The sequence below is a fragment of the Corvus hawaiiensis genome, chromosome 8 (assembly GCF_020740725.1).
Source record: "Corvus hawaiiensis isolate bCorHaw1 chromosome 8, bCorHaw1.pri.cur, whole genome shotgun sequence".
Taxonomy (NCBI): domain Eukaryota; kingdom Metazoa; phylum Chordata; class Aves; order Passeriformes; family Corvidae; genus Corvus; species Corvus hawaiiensis.
Window position 1 is genome coordinate 23,570,576 of NC_063220.1, and position 25,735 is coordinate 23,596,310.

Sequence of the window (25,735 nt, forward strand, 5' to 3'; positions counted from 1 at the left end):
AGCCTGCAAAAAAAAAAAAAAACAAAAACCCTTGCTACTGTCAATAATAAATAAATATTCAGAAAATGCATAACTGGAACTTAAACTAGCTACAGTTACCATAGAAACGAACAAGACTTACTCAACACTTCCTACTCTATTCCATTATCGTTATCTCAGGAACTTAAATGGAGAACATTGTTCCTATTCCTATGGAAACCCTGGAAATAGCCCACATCATTGTCACAGACTAAGGCAACCTAGAACTCATCTCTTGGATTCATTTATGTGCCACCAAGGCCTATGAAAGATTAAAAATAACTAAATAAAGTTCATTTCTCAATAGAGAAGAGCAGAATCTAAACTATTTCCTAGGAACAGGAGGTAGGTAAGTACCAAACCTTGACAAGCAGTTCCTAACCTATGTACACTTGCAATGATCAGATCTGTGGTGCTACACTGACACACTGCAAGATACATTCTCAGCAGTTTGGGCACTGTCTTTATACAAATGCCCTTACGCAGGAAGACTCTGCCCTTCCATCCTTATGCCATTTCTCTTCCTTGTTGACCAGAATGAGGAAAAGGGAACCAAACAAAACCACACCACCCAACCACCCAATACCACTCAAGGCATGGAACATCCTGTGCCTTCCTGCCTGTGCAGTCAGATCTGGAAGCTGAGAAGGACTTTCCCCTTCTCCTCTAAGTTCAGAAACCTAGACCACAGCTAAAGTGAAAATATGGCACTATTTATTTTTGCCTGACTAGCAGATTCTATAGGTCACACCAAACTTTGCTTAACTATCTAAGAAAAACTGTAATATCAGAGCCAATAGACTGCAAAACACATTCTTTTATCAAAGAATGCATGTGCTTCCTCGCTGAAAAACTAATGTCAGATTTAGACTTCTAAAAGGCTTGGAATATTATGAGTATGAAAGACTAAATCACTGAAGAATACATTCAATTTCTATTGTCTAGTCAATTAATACATTTTATTCTACATTAACTCCTATTCAGGTTAACTGCATCCTAAGGACATTACATGCTCAGAAAAAAAAAAAATGTTAGTTTCACAAGAAGATTGGTTAACAAGACATTTCCAGGATGAGAGGGTTCAAACTGAAAGAAAAGGAAAGAAGTAAATTTATGAGAGCTTTGCTTATCCTTGAGAAAACTTAAACTTTATATTTGAATTCTGAGATACTCATACTCATGTTTGCTCAAGGTTTCGCTTCCTGCTTTGAAAATCTAGTAAAATAGATGTCAAGAACATCGTCAAAAAATGTATATGTATACCAAATGCTCCTGCTTCTCCAACTTCTTATCTGTCAAATATCGAATTATCCTATTCTCATTAAAGTAATGAGACAACAGTCACTGTCTTTGGAAACATGGAGAAACCCCACATAATTTCTGTACTGTTAAATTTCACTTTGGCTGCTAGACAACTATTACTTATCACAAGAGGTTGTGGGTACTTTTCCCCGTCAACATTAAAAGAATTTGAGTCCTCTCCTTCAGTAAAAAAAAATTTAAAAGCAAATAAAAAGCAGCAAGAACAAATGTAGTTGTGAAAAATACTGAAAAAAATAAAACACACAAGTAAACTAAACCAAAAAGCATATAAAATACCTACATATTTTTCCCAGGAAAATTTACTATACATACTTATATAAGTAAAGATCCACTGGTTTTCCCTGAATGACTAGTGAGACCCCCTACCATTTTTAATAGTTCGTCAGAAGTCCAGTCAAGGGTCTAAAGCTTTCCATAGATTGAGCTGTGTCAAATTCAACGAGATACATGTGACTTTCTTCTGTATATGAAACACTCCATCTAATTAAGGAAATACTTTTCTTCTTACTCAAATTATATAATTTCAGAAAGCAAAATCAGTTCACAAATATGTTTAATTTCCTGCATCTTGAGATTAATTATGAATGTCTCTGATTCTTCTTTGAGAAACCCACCTCAGGAATCTGATACTTCATCATCTACAGCATCTTATAGCACTTTAAAGTAAATCAGTATTTCCCTGAACAGATTTTAAGTAAACTGTTACCTTTTACTGTTATTTATATTTATGCCATTCAACATTAAATACAAACAGAACTGCACAGGTTCATTTATGTGTTCTTAAATCATGTGCTTATGCAATTTAACATGGACACATTTTTAAAACATATGTCAAATTCACATCTACATTATTTAAGGGCAAAAATCACATTTTCAAAGGTGGTTGTCACCAAGAAAGTTAGGTTCAAACCTAAAGTATGAGGAAAAAAGGATATTCTGACCACACAGCTGTAGGCACCATGACTAGGCAGCTGCACTACTTCAAAAAACAAAAACAGTTTCTAACTGAAGGACATTCCAGATCACCTTATACAAATCTCTTCCTCCAAAGCCTGCCCTTCAGATGAAATTGGGTAGTGTGAATATTTCTTTGTGCCTAAACCACTTCTGAAATGTCAGAAATAGAATTTAGCTGCTAAAGCAGTAAGAAGTCTATTTCAGTACTTCATCTTTACTATATTCACATAAACTACTGAAACAAATGCAGTATTAGTACAATCCCATGCACATGCCACTTTTACATCTCTTATAGACAAATTATAGGCTAGGAGACACTCAGCTGACATAATGATAAAGCAAGTGATGGCCAAATGCTTTGAAAAGTCAATGGTTTAACTATTTAACATCTCCCATTCTTGTTTCGCATGATGCTCCCAACAACAACAAACAAGGTTTTAATTTCTCCTGTTTGTTTAGTCTTTAAATGTAATTCTCCCTCCAATGAATTGAACAGGGCAGGAGGAGATTACAAATATGGTTGAGTTCTTTACCTTTCATTTCAGGTACAGAACTCTTCCTTTCCTCTCAACCACCAATGAATTAAACATTTTTAAAACTAGTGTGGAGGGGAATCATCTCTATTGAAGACTTCAGAGCTTGTCTCTGAATGGATTAAATCATTTCACTAATTGTCTCCAATGACCCAGACCATGAAAAAAAAGTAACATCCCTTACTTTCCAGCAGATGCACCAAAACACATGATTTTGTAAATTATTTTGCAAAAAAAGTATTTTCTGACTAAAAAAAAGTTTCCAACTAGTTCTGTGGCTACAATGTTGCCTAAGGCCTTCAAGTCTGCATCTGTTATACAAATAGAAACGTTTGATTTCACTAGAGAATTGTACAAATGGTCCAATGTCAATGTAAATGTCCAATTTTGTACTACACTATGAAGCTATAACCTTTAAACATGTATGTTGTGTTGGCCTTTATTTTCTTCACCTGTGAGCAGCCATAACATTTAAATATTAAAGAGGTAACTATAGGAGCACTTGCTATTTAAATATTTGTTTCAATATTCACAAAGCACCTGGACAAACTGATATGATAAATTAGAAAGCTGTTTTATAAGGTTACTAGGGAAGAAACAAAAGCTAGATCAGACATGGCAAAGATATGGTGATAGACTCCAGCAGAGAAAGTTCCAAAAAGTAGCCCTTTTAGATTTCACAAATAGCACTTGACAGTCCACTAAGATTTATTGTGAAGAAAATGACTTTCCAGGTAAAAATAACAATGGGAGCTTTTTCCATGCACAGAAAACACAAATAAGCTTCTACTTCGCACTGATGTGTGTTTCACACTGTGCTAACTTGTCTCCTTCACTTGCCAAATAAACCCGGGCAGCAGTTCTACAACAGCCTTCAGGTGCTCATGCTGAACTGAAGTTCAATTGTAACTCTTCTCCAAAGTCCATTTTCATTGGACTGCTTTTTAAGCATTTTTTGTAAACACTGGATATATAAGATTGATTTTAATTTAAACTCTCACAGGGTAAAAGTGTACTATAATTTCTTAAGTCAGATATCTCATAGAATTTTGATTTCATAAATCTGAAATCACCAGTTCTTTCTTCTTCAGGGGGAAAAAAAAAATATATAGGAACAGGCTGTATTAAATTAGTAGGAATCCATGAGTAAATCCTATATTTTCAAAAAATACACTTCAAGATAAATATTAATTTGATTCTACTACATCCTATATCTAAAAATAATGTCAGTATTATGCCCTAGCACAAATGTTCATTGAAGCAGTTAACCTTTATCAACTATTCTCAGAAAGTAAAATTTAAATGAACAGCCAAATGGTCCATTCTGGAAATGATCCTCCATAAATTATATCCTGTCAATTCAAATACTGAATTTGATGAGTGCTATATTAAAATAAATGCACCTTGTTTTCTAAACTGACCAAAATTAACTAAGAGGTTCCATGCACTGTTACTTATTTCTCAGATCGCCAGTCATATTGATAAACCCAGATGTGCACAATATGTGCTGCTATATCTTGACAAGACTATAAATATATTCTCAGAAATAACCTAACCCAATGACATTGGCCAGCTGGTCCCTTTTAAAATGCAGTGGTAAACTCTAAGTACAAAAAAAAAATACCCCAAAGAAATAAATGAAGTCATCAAACAGTGTTGAGTAAGTTCTCCCAGTATATTGAAGTCAAATATATTTTAAGTTATGTATATTACATTTTGGTCCCAATTGTTGGTTTCTATCTGTGTTCACATATAGCCCGGTAAAATCAACGCAGGGCAATTTCTGACAGCATAGGTGGGAGCAGAGGACTCTGGGTTTGGGGGATTTCTAGCCTTGATACTTAAATTGGAACTAGAAGCATGACTTTAGGGTTTTTAATGCTGAAGATGGCAGGAAACACGCAAAACACCGTTTTTTAAAAGACAGTCACTAAAAGACTGTCAGTATTGCAGCTGCACATAGAAAACATATAATGCTAAAAGCAGCAAGGGAACTTTCCAGCTATTGATAAAAGTCAGCAACTAACATAAAAAAAAGTGAAGAAGGTATTTCTAGGAAAAATGATCAAAATAATATGCTCGCAGAATCAAACAATAGAGTGGCAATTAATTCACCCCAACTTTTTCCTGTAAGATACTTGATTAAGAAGTGCAATCTCCCCTCTTTTCCTCCATTCCCTTCCCCTATCCAAATAATTACTCTATAGTCCAAAATTGACTTACTATAAAATACCTCTTAACCAAAATAAACAAAGACCCAAATCCTTTTTCAGTTTAACCCAAACTAGTTACAAAGTTTCACTGGGATTATCTGAAGTTTTAAATGGAATTTAAATCACTTTAGCTTCCAATTTATAAGTATGTGCATTCTAAAAAGAAAACTAATCAAAATGACAAAGGAGACTCTTTCTACTGCAGTGAACTCCACAGAAAACCCTTGCATTTTAATACTTGACAAGGCTCTAAAGCAATGATGTTTAAATAAAGTGAAAAACTATAAATTTTTTTCACTATAAACCACGTATTAATAATACCTGTCTCCCATTTGATACATAGCTGTTCACATGTTTGAAGGATAACAAACCTAGTAAAAATATGAAGAGAATATAAAATCATTACTAGTCTATTGAAAATATCACAAATCTTGTTGCGTACCCAATTCAATCTTGTCTTTGCTTTACAGTTCTGACCACTCTCTACGTTTGCAACATTGGGCTTATTTTTCAAGTTTGCTTCCATTTTTCCAAGCACAATTTTACTTTCAGATAAAATAGGTCTATAGTTTTAACACCTAAGATGAAATTAATAAACTCGCTGTTTGCAGCATAGTTCAAAATCATAGGGCCAGAGTACTGAAACAGGCTGGGGAGTGGTCTGGAAGTCAGTTTTTCTTACTTGCTGTCTCTGCCTCTTTTGCAGTGGGAATTAGTCTGCTATTTTATTTCTAAAAGAGAAAATTGGGATTAACTCAGTGCTGATGCAACAAACCAATCAAAAATCCTCCACTAAAGCTGGGACACAGCGGTTCTTAAAAATGTTCTGCAAAATAAAAACATAGAAAATCATGGAAAACTTACAAGTACTCTGCCGGTCAACGTCTGGGCAGATATCATGACTCCTGCCCAATCCTTCACAGACGTCATCCATCCCACTTCTGCTGCCACATTCTCCTCTTTTTCATCTGTTGGTTTGCAGGCTCCATCTGCCTGTGCATCTCCACCACCATTGATCTTCTGGGCCTCCTGCAAAGTAAGTATTTGGGTTAGTTAATGTTTAGCAATTTGACAGTGAAAGCCAGTATACAGGTAGAAAGAGTATATAGCAATGTTATAAAAACCAGAAAATCTGTCTTCCTGGATCCCTGCTAGATGAAATTAAGAACCTACTTGCCCGTATCTCTTTAGAAATAAGAGAAATAGAAACACTCTATAAGGTACCAAACTATAGAATAAAACTCTCCTTGACGTTACATCTTCAAAACATATACTTGGCACCAAATATGCTATATGTTCCTTCCTTACAAGCAACATAATAGACAACAGCTCTGTATGCAATTACAGAGTTACATAGAAATGAATTTGTCAGATGTACACTGAAAGACCTTTTGATGAATCAGTTGAAAATAATGCATACTAGGTGTGAACATAATTTATGTTCAATTTACTATCACTAGAATTCATTATCAGAGTAAAACTTCACTGAGAAGGAGGATGTAACAAGACAGCAATTATCAAGTATGAGGGGAACAAAATACATCTTAGAGAATCTTCAGGGAGATGCCATGCTATCAGTGAACCTGTGTTTCAATGAAAGTGTTTAATATATCACAGGAATTATTCTGTCAGTAAGTGGCTCTCACAGAATGAAGAGCTAGAAATTAGAGGAGCCTCAGCTGCACCGAGCTCACTGATGAGTCACATGCACTGGAATTCATATCAGTCTCTCATGGATGCTGCAAGCAAGGATGCCATGCTCTGTAACTGCCTGCTATGTGCTACAGTCATGGGTGCTGCACAAACATCAAGGGAAATGACAGGAGAAGCCAGCATGGATTTTATAGCGCTTAAATCACATCGCATGCAAAGTATCAGACTGTGCCATGAGAATGCTTTTCGTGACAGCATAATACTAATGACTTCCTGACTACTTGACAAGTTATGCTAAACAAGAATAGGAGAGGCAGCAAAATTCAGTGCTGCAGCAAGTACTGAGTACTTGAACTGCACCCATAGATCTGCATTAGTGCTCCAAGCACTCTGCACAGACCAACAGCTTGAAAGATCTTGTTTACAGGTGTCTTGTCTGTAGGCCACTAAGCAGGAAATCAATAACCATTAATCTCCTTTAGGATATCTTTTATACAAGCAAAGATGCTTGATGCTGGTTATATGGTTATTACTACAGTAGAAATACTACCCTGTGATGGTCAAAGTCCATAGCTGTGAGATGGCCTTGAGAAGACAGCTGGACACTCCCTGAGAGCAGCACTTAACTAATAAAGCAATTTCACTGAATCTGTCAGCAAAGAACAGCAGAACAATGCTAAAATATAATATGGAGACCAACAGTTGTTTATAGAGAATCTCAACACTGCAATTTAATTAGCTAATCAGACTTTTTTCCTCTATGATTTTCCCTCCTAGAAAGCAAGCTCTACGTTCTTAACAGCGATTACAGAGCAGTGTGATGTTGCTATATTGATAATAACAAATTATTCAGAGTTACAACAGTAATTCAGTACACTTCCCAAGCAAATAACACAACAGAAGATAAAAATTACTCTGTATTTGCATAACTGGACCTCATTCACTGACAAATTTGGACATAGTGAATCAGATGTTTTGCACTCAGCATTGAAAGACATATCCTGTGCTGCACACGCACAGAGCACAACCTACAGAAATGAGATCATTGCAGAGGACAGCGATGTACGGCACAACATGAGGCATTTCCAGCAGAGCAACGCTTGGCTGGAGCCAACTGGTGACCCAAAGCATCACAAAGCCATGCAGATCAGTCCCAAAGAAATGCCTCCACCCCCATCAGGGTTTCAGTTATAAACCAGGAAAGAGAAAACTAGGCTTTATACTCCAGATCTTGTAACAAGGTAAAATACTGAAGCTTAGGCAACCTAGACATGTCTCCAAGGCCTCACTGGTCATAGCCACTGTCCCCAGGGTTTCCCCTGACTCCAATGCCCTCCGTGGCCCAGGACACCACCATTCCAGCCCCACCCAGGGCTCCCACAGCCCTGTCCCATCCAGCCTTGGTGAGCTCACAGCCAGTTCCCCTTGCCAGACCCACAGGCTGCTGTTCCAGGCTGGCCCCAAGAAGGCTTCAGGCCAGAGCCTTGTCCCACTACCCCAGCCAGGGTGCTGGGCAGGCTCCTGGCCCACAGGGAGCCCCACAGTCCTGACAGCTACAGACTACTTAAAACACTACACATGCCATTTCTTTCTCTCTTCCCACCAGTTTCTCTGCCTTTTGTAACTGCTAGAGCTTGTCTTTCAGAATGTAAGCTTCACACACCAGATTTTGCTCCATCATCCTCCTCTGCATTGCACAGTGAGCTTTCATACTCTGTACAAGTTTATACTGAGTGAATTAATGTGGTTTTCATAGTAAAGGAGGTGTAATTATCTCTTCCTCTCAGATAAGAAACTGAGGTGGTGATTAGGTGCCTAACTCAGACACTAGAGAAGTCACTGGCAGAATGAAGATGAAACCAGAGTATTTTTTGATCTTTCCACCCAGCAACCCCTGTTTAAAAGTGCACGGATACATACCTTGCTAAAAACACTCACAACTATAGACCTTGCTACAGAAAGTCACAGAACTACAGATCACTAAAAAAAAAGAGCCAAATGAAAACATCCATTTTATGTTAGTGAACTTTTAAGTATTAAGGTTAGAAAATTCTTTTATTGTGCACATTTCTTCCTTACCACCCAATCTTTTTGTCTTTAGATGTGATTGCTCATAAGATATAAAAATAATTTAAAATTTCCTAGCACTCAATGAAATAGTAGGCAATTTACTTAATCGAAGAAGCAAGGTAGCTTTTATATTTTGAAAAGGTTTTTATAACCTATAGTTCTTTTGCTGTATTGTCTCCTGGTTGCCAATAGAACAGAGCAGTAAGACATGACAAACCTATTCAGTATTTGATTCGCTATAGGTATTAAAATCTGTCATACATTTGAATGGCTGTATTACTGTATTTATACTACTGATTTCACATCTATTAAAATCTCCCACCCATATTATTTCTTAATTAAAATTTAAGTAAAACAGTCATCCCCTGCCAAGTATGATTTGGAACACTCACGATCAGCCTAGCTCTTGACATTATTGTAGCTGTAATTAATATGCAAATTAGTTGCTGTTATGTAATATTTGTATTCGGTTGGGATATTTTATATTTTTCATCTACATAGCTAGCTTTTTATCTTATTTAATTGGCAGTTAAGTATTAGGAAAAGTTTATCCCCAAGTCATTATGCAATTGTGCAGAGATCACTAGAGGAGGTTTGAAGGCTGCTCTTTTTAATATACTGAACACAAAAATCAGTCCTGTTATTAAATGCATAGTCTTGTTCCATTGATATTTCTTCATCTCAAAGCACTGAGTAACCAACACCAATACCTGAAAAAGGTGCTTAAAATAATAACCTGACAGTGACAATAATTGTTTAATTATTTACAAGTTCAGTATTACAAGTAAGGGATCTTTACCCACTCTGCTTACCAGTTTTCATTATTTTAATTACTTGATAACAGAAACATTCAGGTAGATTAAGTGAGAAGCAGTATATTGTGAAATATATTTTTCCTGAACTTAATGACAAAATGAAAGAGAGCATGATGAGAAGGCATGTGCAGGAATCAGTACTCAGTGTTCTACCAATGGTTTGACACAGACCTGGACCAGAAACTTCAATGGCTTGTCTTCTATTTTCAGCAATAAATATTGATTTTGATTACATTAAGTTCTGGGATTCTTGAACACAGTTACTTTAAGGAAGAAGAATTCAAAAAAGCAAAGTTTACCCAAAAACAGTTAACAGTTTTCAAAATGTAGTCCTGCTTGCTTCATTTCACCTCTTAAATTTCTGTACAAACATAGAACCACTGCACAGACACCTCACTCAATTCAGGATAAGACAAAATAAAATCAGAAAGTTCTTACGAAGCCTCAAAACATCATCTAAGAATAATCTGGTTTTTTTAAAGACCTAAAAACACAGGACACCGTAAAGACAACCTGGAAAGAACTCTCTGATGTATGGTACTGAAAAAACTTGGCACCCTGCTAAAATATGTTAAAAAACATAGGAAACAGGTAATGTGAGGGCAAAGAACTGGGTTGAAGTGTGGTGAAACAAAGAAAAGGATTTGATAATCCCATGTATCTAACATGTAACTAGTTGAATATCACACAAAAATCATTAAGTATCACCTGTAATGAGATACACAGCATTGAGTCATACCCACAGCACTCAAGAGAAAGTAGTATGGCTCAATTTAAGCAGATGTTTAAAAACAGTAACACCAATGAAGCAAACAGTGTTGGCCTTTCAATTCCATCCTAGATAACATGAGATGAGAAAGGGTCTGTCAGAATGGCAGCTGCTCCTAGTTTAAAGTATGCAGCAGTAATACAACAAAAAAATATAGTTTGGAGCAGTTAGGAAAGGGCTGCTTTAGATAATGATGCTAGAAACTAGCAATTTTATCTCTACTAACTACCGTTCAATTAAGAGCATTGCATTCCTAGACCCTGCCATTTTAAGAAATGTTTTATATCATACCAACAACACTTTCATAATGGCCATTCTTATAAATTAGGAATCTATATTTATTTTCCTTTCCTTTTCATTCACCTGTTTCCCCAAAGTCACCATGAGGTGCTATGTGAAGAGGAATAATTTTGCATACAAGATTATTTCTCCTTTCTCTTAGGCAAATGTCTAAAACACTGTTTAAAATTATTAGACTTCTGCCAATAATTTAATTCCATGTCCTTCAATACATTCACTTGCCACTTTGAAATCTCCAAATAGGGGTCTTCAATTTATACAAAACCGTAATATGATGCTGCATTCTCAGAAGCTGGGCAAAGTACAGTGAATGTTAAGACTTCAGGTATCTACTGAATATATTGCCATGGCAGATGCCTTCTGTCACATACAGTTACCATCCTCAGTCTCCATCTTAATAGTTACTAAGTACCAGTTCATCCAGTGCTAAAAACAAGCAAAACAAAAAAACCCTGCAGCTGTTCACCTGGTCCAGGGCAGTTTAGGAAACAGAGGTCTTCACTGGAGTATTAATAAACAAAACAAATGGCAATGTGAGAAATGAACAGCTTTATGGAGACTTACAAACCCCTTGCAAGAATCAGTCTTGTAGGAAAGAGAAAGCAAAAGCTAAACTAACTAAATGTGAGCTAAGAGGTCCCTCTAAACTGGCCTATCCACAGCATTTCTTTGAATATTAGGTTACGTTGACGTCAGTTATCGTGCTGTAGCTATGGTTTGACTTGTTTCAAAGGATTAATTATTGATACCCAGACAAACATTATTCCTTTCACTGAATAAAAGAACCAGAATGATGTATGGAAAACATGGCTGATGAGATAACCCAACATTTTGCTCTCATAAAATATTCACAAGCTATATAACTTGGTGTTTGCAAATTTGTAAGATTAAGTAAAATAAGTCAAAAATAGAATACAAAAGTTTTCTTATTAGTTTAAGACTAAGATGTTATACTTGGTTTTCTGCACTCCCAAGGAATTTTTGAGAAGCATCTTGCCAGTCCTTATAACCAGAGCCTTACTTTCTTTCTTTCTATGCTGACCAAGGAAACCTCCCTCCCCTCTCCCCCCCTCCAGTCACCAGCTTCTCTGTTGCATTTTTGCAAACCTTCAGCAATCCTCACAGATTTTATGTTCTGTGCCCTTCATATTTCTGGTATGGGTTACTTGTACAAAATTCCCTTTTCACATTATTGCTTTGACTGACAAGAAGTGCTGCAGTACAGGAATTAATTCTAAAACCTTGACCTGAGAGACGAGGGAAACTAGACTAGTAAAATATAGTGTTCCACCCGTGATTCCACAAATAGTACAACAGTCTGTCAAATGAAGGGTTCCTGGGTATGGTTCTCACTTAAGAATATGAAACAGCAGACACCTACGTTATCTGAAATCTGAAGAAAGTACAAAAAGATTCATTTCAAAGTTTAAAAATTTCTACACATTAATGGCAGTGTTATAATGTAACACTGTGAAACAGTATGTGAAATAATGTGAAACAGTATTTCCAAATAACTGAAAAACTGGCTGGCAGATTTCCATACAAGTGCCTAAGAATTGAGAGATATGCTGCAAGTCCCTGTTCTGTCATCAAATTTTGAAAATCCTCAGCCACATTGTCTAATCTCTTCATGTCTTCACCCTGCAGCTATAAAACAAGAGCAACAGTAGTTTCTGCTGCATAGGAGCCTTATAAAAATAAATATATGTAGGATTTTAAGTGTCTTGGTATTACACAAAGACAATGCAGGCATAATGTAGGTGAAATCACAAAGTAAGACACACTAAAAACCTACTGGTAAAGATTGTTACAGTAGTTATATAAGACAATTAAACATATTAACACAGATGTGTAAAAGAGAAGCAATTAAGAACTCCAGATGACATAGGGAAATGAAAAATGACAAAGTCATTGCAAACTTAGACGCATTCAAATAGACAAATGGTGCTTTTTAAGAACTATTGGTTCAAGTTAGCAGGAGTTTATATCCATAGTTATGTAAGCTTTTGCTGTAAGTTAAACAGTTTGTGTGAATAATTTCATGTAAATTTATTGATAAAAATAAGACTAAGTTTTCTTTTGTTGCTTCTGATTGTGTATTAAACCCCATTGATAGAAATAAATAACCTCTGAACTTGTTATAAAACTACATACAAGTGAACTTACTGTCTGCAATATATAAATAAGGAAAGAAATAGGACAAGTCAGTGATGCACAGGTTAAAAGCATTCACTGAAAATATTTCACAAAATGCCAAACTAATACCTAGCCTATAAATTTATTTTCCTTTTTAATAGTTAACAGAGCATTTCTTATTAATTTCTTCTAAGACCAAATTATTATTGCATTAAAATATTCTCTGAAGGCCCTTTCAATTATAAAGTAGCAGACAAAAGGGCAAACAAGCATTTCACTTTATTAATGGGGACACTACACTTAAATGGAAGGACACATTTCATTATTCTTTGGTCCCTACACACCATAGAAATACGTACATTAAGTAGATTAGACAATTATCATGTAAGACATTTGTCTTTAACTATCTTCTGTGGTTCAAGCCTTACACTGAGGTCATCCTTTCAAAATATATTTTTTAAAGTCCTTTGGAGTAGATTAAATATGATAGAAACTAAACTTGCAAAAATGTAGGAAGCAATTTTAGATGGGACTGAGCTATTGAAACTTATAGAAAGTTACAGAAAAGGGTTCCTTAATAGAAAAGCACAGAGAAGGGCAGAAAAGTGCATGCATTTTCTGTTATCCTCCTGTCTTGTTTCCTCCCACCTTCCAGAAGGCAAATCAAAGTAAGCATAAAATTGAAAATAAAACTGATACAGATGTTGTCGTGAAGTGAAAACTGCCAAATTACCTATATACTATTGAATAAGAAGTATCTTTCACAGATGTAAAAACATTTTAAATATTTATCCAAAGGTCTCAAAGTGCTTCACAAATGCAAGAAACCAGTCTTAAAAATGAGAAAAAAAGTAAGAAACAGTGGGGAAGTTACCTAACTTACTTATCTTGATTACAGGAAGTACTCTAGTTGATTGCTTGTAATTTTGTTGTTGTTATTGTTAACATTAAGTAATACACAGTTCCAAGTTTTTCAGTCATTACCTCTTGGCACTTTTTTTTTACTACCATGAAAGGATGAAAAATAGAAAAATAACATTTTTTTTTTTCTGATTTTAAGAGCAGTATTATGAGTAAGTTTTTTATGACCTTTAGGATCTAGATTACAAGGTAGTTTTTACAAAATAATTACGTGATAGAACCTGCAGTAAGAAAATGAATAAAATAACTATTCACTGCCAGGAATAGTCAATTAAATACACCATTGAAATGTTACAAAAGTAGAAAGTTTCTTTCACCGAAAGATATACTCAAACACCACTTACAAAATAAGTATCAAACTGCTTTGTCAGTGCAGTTAAACTTCACAGCATCTTTTCAGTTGTGTACTTTTCTCCATCCTGCTCAACCACAGAAGGGAGGCTCGTACCCATTAGCAAACAGGATGCTTTCATTCATTGCATTAACTTCATAATACTCTCTTGCATGTGCTACCAGCAGTATCCAAGAGAAGGAGATCTAGACTGAATTGCAGAAGGAAATTTTTCCCCTCTTCTGTGAAATACGGAATGACTACAACTCATTCTCAAAATCACATTTCTATTGCCCAAAAATCACAAAGAAGCCATGGATTAGGAAATGCAGTGCACAGCTTAAAGGACAAAGCACAAGGTAGTATAGCTACTCCAAAACAGGAATTTTGGTCCTTACATAAAAGGAATTAACCGCTCACTTCCTTAGCTGAAAGGACAGGTTTCCACCACAAAAATCTGCTGACAAGAATTTGAGAACTTCACTTGACTCAAATCAAATATTTTAACATGGAAAGGATGGACCTAAATACTTGCGTTTTCTTTATATGCAAAATAGCAAATTATCAATATTTTATAGGAATATTGGCCATCTTCAATGCTGAGCCTCAAAGAGAATTTATTTGCATATACATGTTTATAAACAGATTCATGATTTTTCAGAAGTATTTAAAGATAGCAGCATAAAAGATGAAGGAGAAAGGCAGTGGGACCAAAAATAACAGACTTGCAAATATAACAGGCTGGTAATATCATAACACACATAACACACAATAATGATTTGAAGAACACCAGAGAAGCATTCTATCATCTGCCAAATTCAATAAAAGAGTAATCTCTAAGACTCTTTTGATTCAAGGGTAGTATATAACATTTATTATTATTGTATTAAAATCATAAAGGAAAGCACAATGAATTAAAGGCAGCTCTCTGTAGGATATAAAGCCATATCTCAGCCTATCCTGAAGTAGGAAAATAAGTTCCAGTATGCAGCACATAAATATTTGAAGAGCAGCAGGTCAGCCAATAAGTAATTAAAACTACTTACTAGCACACAACACTTCTCACTCAGAGATTACAGAGTGCCATGCAGCTTTCAAACGGCAAGAACTTGGTGCAGGGGGGAGTCAGAGAGCACACAAATGTGCAGGAATCTGGAGCAAAGACATACAGCTGTACTTCTCAAAATATCGCAAATGCAGATTTACTTGCCAACTAACTGTTTTAATGATTATTATAAAATAATTTCATTAGACTCAGCATTTCCCTCTAAAAGCCCAGTTACATCACACTATAAGAAATGTGTGCTATTTATTTAATCAAGTAGATGTAACTTCATTTATTACCCACTACTATGAAAACAATTTTGTATAATGTGACTCTCATGACTCCCTTGCATAAATGGCAGACAAAAGTTCTTAATCTACAAGAAATTTTTCTTCTTGCAGCTTCTTATTTCTTTTAGGCAACTTATATTACTTTGGTTCACCTCCTAGACACTAAATATCAGCATCCAAATTACCCAGTATCAAAACTTGCAGACTACAAATACAGCACCTGATGCATTTATGGTGCAAGGAAACACTCACAGTTGTTCCAAATTTACAGATACTGACTCAAATCTATGGGAGTGAGGAGAGAACTGCTAAATTTCTGTCTGATTTGCATATTATAGCCCCATTGTTATGCTATATAGAATTAGAACAAGCTCAGTGAATTCTCTGACTCTCTTAACTTCATCACCTTAAAAACAGGAATAACTTAAAGTGGCACAGAGATCACCCCAGTTCTTGTGCACGTAGCAGAGATGAACTGCTAGGAATTGATGCATGACTGTGACATTGAACATTGCCTTTTTAAGCAGTCAGAAGATGGACTAGTGGAAAATAAAGATACATAGAGTCCATTCTTGGCTCTCATAACACATCCTGTTCAATGCAGGACTGAATCTGCCTGTACCAAAACTTGTAGGTGAAGCTCCTACTCTGATAGGTCATTTTCTAAATGAGAACAGCAACTCTTTGAAGTTCCTCAGAGGCCTGAATGCTCAGCAGCAGCCCTGGCAGAGTTGCATTAGTAGCAGAGGGTCAGTGAGGTAATTAAATGCAGTCATTGTTCTGTCTCATGAGTCTGCAGTTTTTGGTTTCAAAATTTATCAAACCAGCAAATACAGCATATGTTACAAAAATATGTTACCTCTAAACACTCACTCCACCTATGAATTATGCATGACACAGCAGGCAGTTACTGTCACCTGAGCAGGAAAGGTAATGAACAGAGGTGAGAGGATAGGTCAATTTAAATTTCTAGCTCTTTTTTTGTAAGATTAAATAAGAGGAAAAAGAAATTAAAGTATAACTATTGTTAAATCATCAAAAAGTATTGAGTTTTAATTTGCTCGATCTTCATGAGAGCAGAAGTTGACAATAACATATAATAAAGTTATGGCTACTATGGAAATTTCAATCTTGAATGCCCTTGGTTTATATCTTGCAATTTTGTGATAATGTGATAATGTTATTACAGAGCCTAGAACTCCCATTTTTTCTTTTAAATGTTATATTAATTATTTGGTAAAGAGTTTAAAGCAGCATAAAGATTGAACAGTTCATCAAAGCAGGCTGTCACACTTTACACAATTCAGAAGACGTGTTTTACTGAACCTACTCATCAGCTTGAAGCTTAAGAGATCTTCTCCATTTACCGTGCTGCATAATTACCTCACACAGCTTTTCAAGATGCAGGTGCCCCCCATAATTTATCTGTGAATGAGAGTCATTGACAATCCCATGCAAGTATCACATGACTTTAAAAATTTCACCTTAACTACTTCTTAAAAGAAGAAAGGGCTTAATTAAGCCTTAGTTTAAAAAAAAAAAAAAAAAAAGGTAATGATTCATACATCAGTAATTCACATCTTCCAAACATCTGATTCTAGTTGATTCAGCAACAAGACATTGAAGTAATACATGTAACTAGGGGATGTATTTGAGAAATAAATATTATCTCTGCATTTCAGATTCAGCTGATGGAAACTGGGGGGGAGGAAGGGGAGAAAGGCATAAACTGTAAGATCTTTTTTTTGAGTTAAAAAGTATGGCTTTTATCCTAACAAAGTAGTGTAACAAGGAAAATGGGATCTGCAGGTTACAAAAGCAGAAGTCATATGTATCATGAATCCCATTTTATCTGCAGATATACAACTCTAAGAAAAGGATTCAAGGATGTTTTTATTCCTGGTCACTTTCGAAGTCCTCATAGGTATCATGGGATGCATCACACATAATTCAAACGCTTCAATTTATTACCACTTGTAAAGTGCCCAATAAACTAAAAGCGATGTGTAGTTTTTACTTGCTGCCCACACTAGCAATCACCACTGCCTAGAAGCATCTACTGGCCCTCACCTCAGGCTGCAAAAGATTTCTGCTGAATAAATGAACTTCCTGTGAAGGAAGCTTCTTCCTTAAGATTAAGTCCTATATCAGATTTTTTAACTGTGGTGTTTAAGGAAAACCTGACTTCAAATATATTTTAAAGGGCTCTCCACAGAAACAAAGTCTCCTTGTTATTGATTGGGTCAATAGAAAGAGCTGTGAAAATTAAAATGAAAAATTGTTACCTTCATTCACTTTTCATTTTTTATGGGATTCAAAAATGATGAAACAATTCTATTTCCTCCAAAAACCCGCCACTATTACCTATAAAATTAAGTTGGAATCCCTCAGATCCACAGAAATCTTTTCCCACACTGATTTCTTCTCATGCAGGTAACCACAGCAGTAACAGAAAACTATAAACTAAGCAAACTCCAATCTCTACTAATAATTTTATAAAATAAAGAATGTTTTACACAAAGTTCTAAGCAATTACATACAACAGAGGCTATTGGGGGAAAAAAAAACCCCACACAGTAAAACAGTAAAAGCATTATTTTCTTTTCTATTCACTTTTTTTCCTATAGCTATTCGCTTCATCCATCAACACCATCAAATCTACACAACTCTACTGCTTCTACAGGTGACAAAGTGGATCTTTGTGGACTACTACTTAAGTACACACCACCTCATTAGTTATCCTTTTCTATGATCTCCAGCAACATCTTTGCAAGTATGGTAGTAAATGCAGTCTCTGTCTCTCAACCAACTTATGAAAACAGATACAATTCAAACAAAGAGAGAGAGAGAGAAACACTGGGCCCTCATACTCTACACTCTCACCAGAAAGGTATTGTGTATGTTTCCCATTACAGTCAGCCACAGCAGCCGTTAGCATATGAAAACAAACCCTGTGAAAGTCTCCAATGTCTTTTTTTAAACCAAGTACCAGTCAGAAAAGGAAAAAAAGGAGCCTGGATTTTTCTACAAGAGCTTTGAGGCACTGGCACAGGTTTCCCAGAGACATTCTAGTTGTCCCATCCCTGGAAGCATTCAAGACTAGGTTGGATGGAGCTTAACGCAATCTGGTCTATTGTAAAGTGTCCCTGTCCACTGCAGGGAGATTGGAACCAGATGATCTTTAAGGCCCCTTCCAACCCAAACCCTTCTATGATTCTACTATCCATCTCCCTGGATAGTACCATCTCGTAGGAATTATAACCTAGAAAAAGGGAGTGTAAAGATTGTGGAGCACCATGTAAAACCAAGCTCACAATGATAGCACACAGTCCAGAACTAAATAAGTGCAGTATAAAGCTAGCACTTCCTCTGCCAGGGTCTGAGTTGATGGCAAGCTGAATGCGAACAACAGTGTGTCCTGAATGCCAAAGGGATGTTTACCCTAACACAGTAGAGATTGAGTAAAGAGCCTGTAAGCTTCCAATTAGTTCAGTAGAAGGTGTCTAGTGGCAAAGCAGAATATGTTGAGAGAAAAGATTTATGATCTAAGCCATTTTTTCAGGAGATAGGGAGGTATCATCCTTCTTAATTTTTTCTACTTTCTGTTTGCTTGATTTAGAAATGGGGGTTTTGAGTCTTCCTTCCCTTCCAACATAACAGTTTGTTATTTCACATCTGCAGGTTTGGCTTAAAGTCTCCAATTCCTTCAGAGCATCTTCTACCATTATCTTCAATTGTAGTGGCACTGAGTAGTGAAAATACGATCAACATCTGCACACACACTCTGGATGAAACCCTGACAACCCCCTAGGATGACAACAGATGTTTTTGTTAGTTCTCATGTCTTGTAGGAGCCAATACTAACCCAGGGAAAAAAGTCAAAACCTGAAAGTAACACTGACAGCAGAAATAATACTATGGTCCACTGGGCACTGAGGTCACCATTTAACCAAGTAATTAGTTACAGGAGTAAACACACCAAATTACCAAAATGGTTGCACAGCCTGTCACCTTGCTGGAAAGATTTTTTTGCTACAACAAAATAGAAACATGATTCTAATGAAAAAATACCATTAGGCTGGGTCTAAACCCAGTAGTGTGTGTGGCAAGGATACTGTAACTGGGACGATGGAATAATAAAATATACCAGATAGAGTAATCAAGCTCCAGAAGAAAGTTCATTGTTTTGAGCATTTAACTGTAAAAGCAAGCATATGGGAACTGCTGAAACAAAAGACAGTCTCAAATATGGCAGCAAGAATGGAAGAAAACAGAATTAATCAATCCCCACAAATTTATGCTTGAAGTAGGGCAAGTTTCCCATCACAAGCGAGATTCTTAACTGCATTACATGAGTCACTTCATCTTGTAAGAAAAGGAGTATGAATACAAATCTTGTTCCTGCCAACGAAATTAGTGCAAAGGCCACACTGACAATTAACTCATATCAAGAAAAGGGCCAATTTCTTGCAAAGATAATACAAAGCTGTTGACAATTAATTCTACTTTATTAGAACAGAGCTTTGAGAGTTTGCTTCCTCCTGTCTTAAGCCACCCAGCATCCCAGTGATGGTGGCATCGCTGCCTTGCTGTGCTCCAGACCCTGGAGCTCAGAAGAATGTTTTATTTCATTACTCAGAGACGTAGCAACAGTGATATTTAATAAAGTGATCATCAATCATCTGAAAAAATACATTTTTAAAAATGTATGATTTTCTGCTGTGCTCGGCACTCCCTGTAATCGGAGTGTTCTGCTGGAATCCAAGTGGGGGAAATTTTTCATCAACACAGGCATATCAATTATGAGAATGTCAGCCCTGCTGGATGCCAGATTCAAACTGTTGTTAGGTAGGCTGTTTATGAGATAGCTGGAACAAAACAGTAGAAAAGTATAAAAATAAACTGAATACTTAACAGAGAAAAAGTAATGATAGAATTATACACTTGAATGCAAATCCCAACTCTCTGTAACAAAATCCTTCCCTCATTTCCTCAGTGTGAGTTTTGGGGTTTGTTTGATTGGGGGTTTTTTTGGTTCTTGTTTGTTTGTTCTACAATTAACTCACTTTCTTACATATACACACTCTCTCCAGGATACTCTCTAGGTTTAAGACAAGATTCTAGCATAGACACACTTGATACTAGAACTGAGTTGCCTGGGAGACAAAAGAGCTGTCTGAAGGCCTCTCCGCTTACTGGTGCACATTAAGATCCAGGTTGTGACAAAACTACCTCAGAAAACAGATTTGTTCATGCTATCAGTATTTTTACCCAAATGTACTCAGACATCTAAAAAATGTCACCTCTGACAACTCTGCATCTTTCACAAACTTCTCTGAATCTATAAATTCTGCAGAGGGCCCTGAAGATGAAAAAATGAAGGTTTTCACTTCTATGAAAGCATGCAGACTTACCTCTAGAGCATAGAGCCAATACTTCTCCCTTTTCCTATATGTCTTTGCAATCAAAACATAGCTTGTAAAAATATTCACTTTCTTTACAATGTGAGGATAGAGCATTATCAACAAATGGTCCAGACGGTCTAATCAAAGTTATAGTCCCGATTATTAGTATATGCAGGGTAGCAACCTAGTTATTGGCAGAACAAAACCAGGAGGATTTTGGCTGGTTAGCTTGGTTGCTTTTTGGGTTTTTTTTAACTTAAAGAAATGCCAAGTCAGTGACCTAAACAATAAAAGTGTATTGATTCATAAAAATCAATAAGGATCTGGGCCAAAAAATATAAACACACATTCCCTCTGGGACAGGACAAAACATATGGCTCTATAAATTACCACATATGATGGGGGGTTTTGTTGGGTGTTAGCTTGGAGGGGGTTTTTTTTGGTCTTTGGTATTGCTATTTTTATTATTATTTTCGGTTGCTTGATGGTTTCAGTAAGTCAGCAATGTACAGAGAAGGAAGGTGTACAGTCTGTTTTCTGAGTACAAATGAACTGACAAAAGAACATCTGCATGATTAGAGGTTAAAGAAAAGAGTTAATGATCTATTCTTAAGGATCTCTCCTCTTTCTCTAGCAGAAGTAAAGGGAAACTTACTCTTCTTAGCTTGGCTAAATCTGTTTTCCTCTCAAGTCCCCATGATTCCCCTTACCCTGACTATTGTGCCATGACTCCTCCTCCACTTTCCAGTAACCTAAAACTACAAGCTATGGTTTGTGTATTGCATCACCTCTATAGATTCACACTCTAAGATCTTATAGATATAGTTTACCATATAATATTAATGTCAAGGGTTCAATCATGTAAGAAAAGTTTTACACATAACATAATGATTATTTCATACAAAGTTTTAAACCTGGTTTTACCACAAGTACATATATATTTTAAACTCAAAATTAAAAAACAAAACATATTCCATAAGCTTTAATTAGTAATTACCTATTACTAACAAGATTTACTTGTTTCACTGAAAAGTTTCTGCTCACTATAGCAGGGCTGCAAATAGAAAAAGTAGTTTTAACATCACATTCTCTTTTTTTTGGCAATACTAAGAAAATCACAATAGGTTTGATTAGTTATATTTGTTTCTAGCATGAATATACATCTGCTTTGGGTTAAGGTCCATTCCAACCCAAACCACTCTATGATTCTATGAACAAATTATTTCAGAAGAGGAATGATACTACAGTTAAAATAGGTAACAATTTAAGACTTCTGTTACATTGAACTTGTCATGACCAATGCAAAAAATTCTCACATTCTCAACACTTTCATGTCTGAGTTAAAGGGAGCAAATAAGGTTATCTTGCAAGTAGAAGTTCATCAATTTGTAATCAGAACCATTATTCATTGCCTACTTGCTGAATATTCTCTTAAGATTGATAACATACATTATACCAGCACACACATCAATCCACATGCACAAACCCACCAAAACATACACAGCCAATTAACATGTACAAAAATACTCAAATATAATTCAGAAAAAAATTTTATTTTTAAATTAGTCATGCTTCATTTATTTCTTAATTGAAACCAATTTAAAAAATTTTAAAAAAAGCAAACAACTAACTGTGACCTAGAATCAACAGAATCTGCTACACTACTTTGGTCAATTGAGTGGGGTTTTGATTTAGTTGTTCAAAATGAAAAGGAACAGATTTAAGACTTTATATTAAAATAAAGAAGTCTTTAGTATGATAGACACAATGAGGAAAAATTTTATTTCCTGTTTAAACCCAATTTTATTACATAATGTCGAGACTTTTTATAGTTTTCAGCAGTCTTCCATTAGGCCTCTATGTAATTCCCTTCTCCAGCTAGAAACAGGTAATCAGAACAACCGGACACTTTTTTGTGATAAATCTGATCTTTTGATTTTTGGAATATATGGAAGTAAAATGTTCATTCTCTCACAGCATGCCACCATGCCTACATAAGGACATGGTCTCCTGGCAGCATCAATGGACACTGGGAAGTGCAGCCATCCGTGGAAGGGTCAGTACCATCGGTGGGTACCATTCACCTGAGCACTGCTGGCTGCCATCAGCACATGCAACATCATTTTGTGCACAAGGATTTGCTGCTCAGGGTAAGCAGCTACCACAAAGCTGACACCTGGGAAGCCGAACAACAAACTAAAATCTGTCTATGCAAGTAACGCAATCTTTTGTGCAAGATGGATGAGAAAAAAATGGGATTCTGAGGATTCTGTAACATTATTAATAGGAATGGGAACAGTAGCCTTGGGATGCAGAAAACATATGTATTAACCAATGCAGACTACTTTATCTAACCTCTTAGGACAGTTTGCTCTCATCTGAGCTGCCTTAATTTTGTACGTGCTAATTTCATTTAACTTTTCTAGAAACAGAAAACAGTAATCTGTAGGCAAAATAAGCTTAAAGACATACTATTGTGTTTCAATTAAAGTACAGTTTTCTGTATGCAGGAAGTTGCATTCAGACCAAATAAAAGTAGTTATTTGCTAATCCATCACAGGTCATGTAACTGTACAAGATAAATAACAGTATAATTCAGAGGTTTTTTTCTATAAATAAAAAATAAAACAAAATATAAAGGATAAATACATTGAAGCCTGATTTTATTTTCAGTGTCAATGAAGACATACGTATACGTGCTCATCCTCACCTAGGAATAAAAAATACCACAAATATTTCTCTGATGTGCACAAAAATCCAAACTATAACATCACACTGTAAAGGAAAACACACTACTGAAAATATCACATAAATAGAAATAAAATTAATTATTTCCTCATATGCTAAGCAAAGGTAAAGCAAAAATATAGTAATATTTAAGAAAAAGGTTGTATTTTGAAAAACAAATGTTTGACTTTTTCTACTGCATAAAAAACACCTTGAAACTAATGAGTTCGCTCAGAGAATCAGATCTGGATGCTGCCAGACAAGTAACAAACATTAAAGTGTCTGTATATTATAGCATTCCCCCTCAAACTGAAAGCACTGCAGTAATCCTGTAAATAAACACAACCTACATTGACATCATTACTATTAACTAAATAACAAAAATCACTCATTTTCACCCAGTTGCTTCTCTCAAAACACTGGTTCTGTAAAATTGGAACTGCTTTTTGCACACAGCAATTAATAATACAATTTGGGAGTTTAACTCCACTCTACCATCAAGGAACATTAGGAGATCAGAAGGGTAAACAGCTAAGGGACAAAGCGCCTTCCTTAAAAGTGAAGCGGAATTTTAGAACTTAAGATGCCAACCTGACAAACTCCATTAACTCATTTGCACACTTCAGACTGATTAGTTACATTGTCTCAAAGTGAAGAGTTTTCATACTAGGATCATTACTTGTAAAATATTTTAAGCAGCTACAACTGAATTTCTAACAATAATTTCTGAATTTCTATGACTAATTTCTGCTTATATATCTCACTTTCGTAAAAATAGTATCAAATCGTATCACAGATTTCAGCATTTACTCAGAACACTGATGGCCTTGAAATATTTGCTTTCAGATCATTTAGACAAAGCAGGGAAGTGTTTTTCCAACTTTGAAAAGCAGGTACAAAGAAACTGAAAGGCATACAGAAAACCTGTAAGGAAATACACATCTAAAATCAGATTACATGTTTTAAGGTATAGCACTAATAAAAGGAATAGCTTTCTCTCTCACATGGTGTATGTAAGCAGAATCCTTTACCTTGCTAAATAAATCTCACACAGAGAAATTCTGAGAAACTTCATTCTGAGAAGTCTTTTGAGTGTCCTTTCGGTCATTTTTCAAAATAACTTCATGTTACTTGGTGTATACATTAAAGGCCTTCCTTAAAGTCTGGATCCTCTGATAATTTCCTATTCTAATTAGTTTCCATTGGGCTAGAAAACATGGACTATAAATTTAGTCCATGTCCTCATTTTTCTCCCATTCATTAAATGGAAAGGGTCATCATAAAATCCAAGCTAGCTCCTAACCAAGTTTTGGCAGTGCTTTTTTAAGACTGCATCTCAACCTAAGAACCCTTGCAACAAAGTTGCCATTTAGGAGGCACACTGTCAATTTAATTCTTTGATTAACTGCTTGTGTCTGCTACCAGCAACTCAGTCTTGGAATGTAATAAAATAAGAGCAGATGGACAGCTCCCAGATACAGCAAAAGTGCATAAACCAGAAAGTAGCTTTATCCACACATCTGGGTCTTCTAAGCCCAAGAAAACATTGTTCTTGTTATGAGGAGATCCATTTTCACGTGAATAACATTTTTTAGGATAACTGTCTCTGAAATACTCTCAGCCAAAAATGGAACTTCTACTTCGGCTCATGTTTAAGAAACTCCTGCATACAGCAGTTGAAATCAATATGTATTCCTGCCTGCCATACCACGGACTATGCTTTATTCTTTTTCTATCCAAAGAACAGATACTACAGCTTGTAAAGAAAATAAATTCAGCCTTATGGATAATAGAAAGAAAACTTTACATTCCAAACATAAATTTATTTTTCCATATAGAGGTTTAGGAAGTAGAAGCTAATAATTCAGAATTAGAGTACTGCAATACTTCAGAGACTCATGGTATCTATGAAAGCAACATCTCTTAATTTAAGACTAGCCCACTGGCTGAGAACTATACAAAAATAGTTTGTGTTTTAGTCTTTTTGGTAGCCTAGAAAGTAAGAAGTGAACATTAGACTGAAGATAATCAGGAACAGACTGCTATGATTCCTGAAGAGTCAGATCTCCACTTATACCTCAGCTTCGCTAAAATCCAGCATTTAACAGGCTAAATTATCACTATTAGCCAGTACTTTAAAACCAGTTAAGCACATTAATCACTGGGTTGCAAGCAGAAGGGTGATAATACCCAGTCCTTAACAGAATGCCAAGGAAAGCAACACTTCAC

At 35.7% G+C, this 25,735-nt stretch overlaps 1 protein-coding gene across 50 annotated transcripts in view; it reads right to left on the bottom strand.

The window, feature by feature from the left end:
• The window catches only part of KCNMA1 (potassium calcium-activated channel subfamily M alpha 1), a 439,613-nt gene that overhangs the window by 313,482 nt on the left and 100,396 nt on the right, over positions 1-25,735 (bottom strand). For all 50 annotated transcript variants that reach the window (XM_048311474.1, XM_048311473.1, XM_048311468.1 and 47 more), the window contains one exon: positions 5,909-6,073. In XM_048311474.1, coding sequence (XP_048167431.1) covers positions 5,909-6,073 — 165 coding nt within the window. The remainder of the gene's footprint in view (positions 1-5,908; positions 6,074-25,735) is intronic.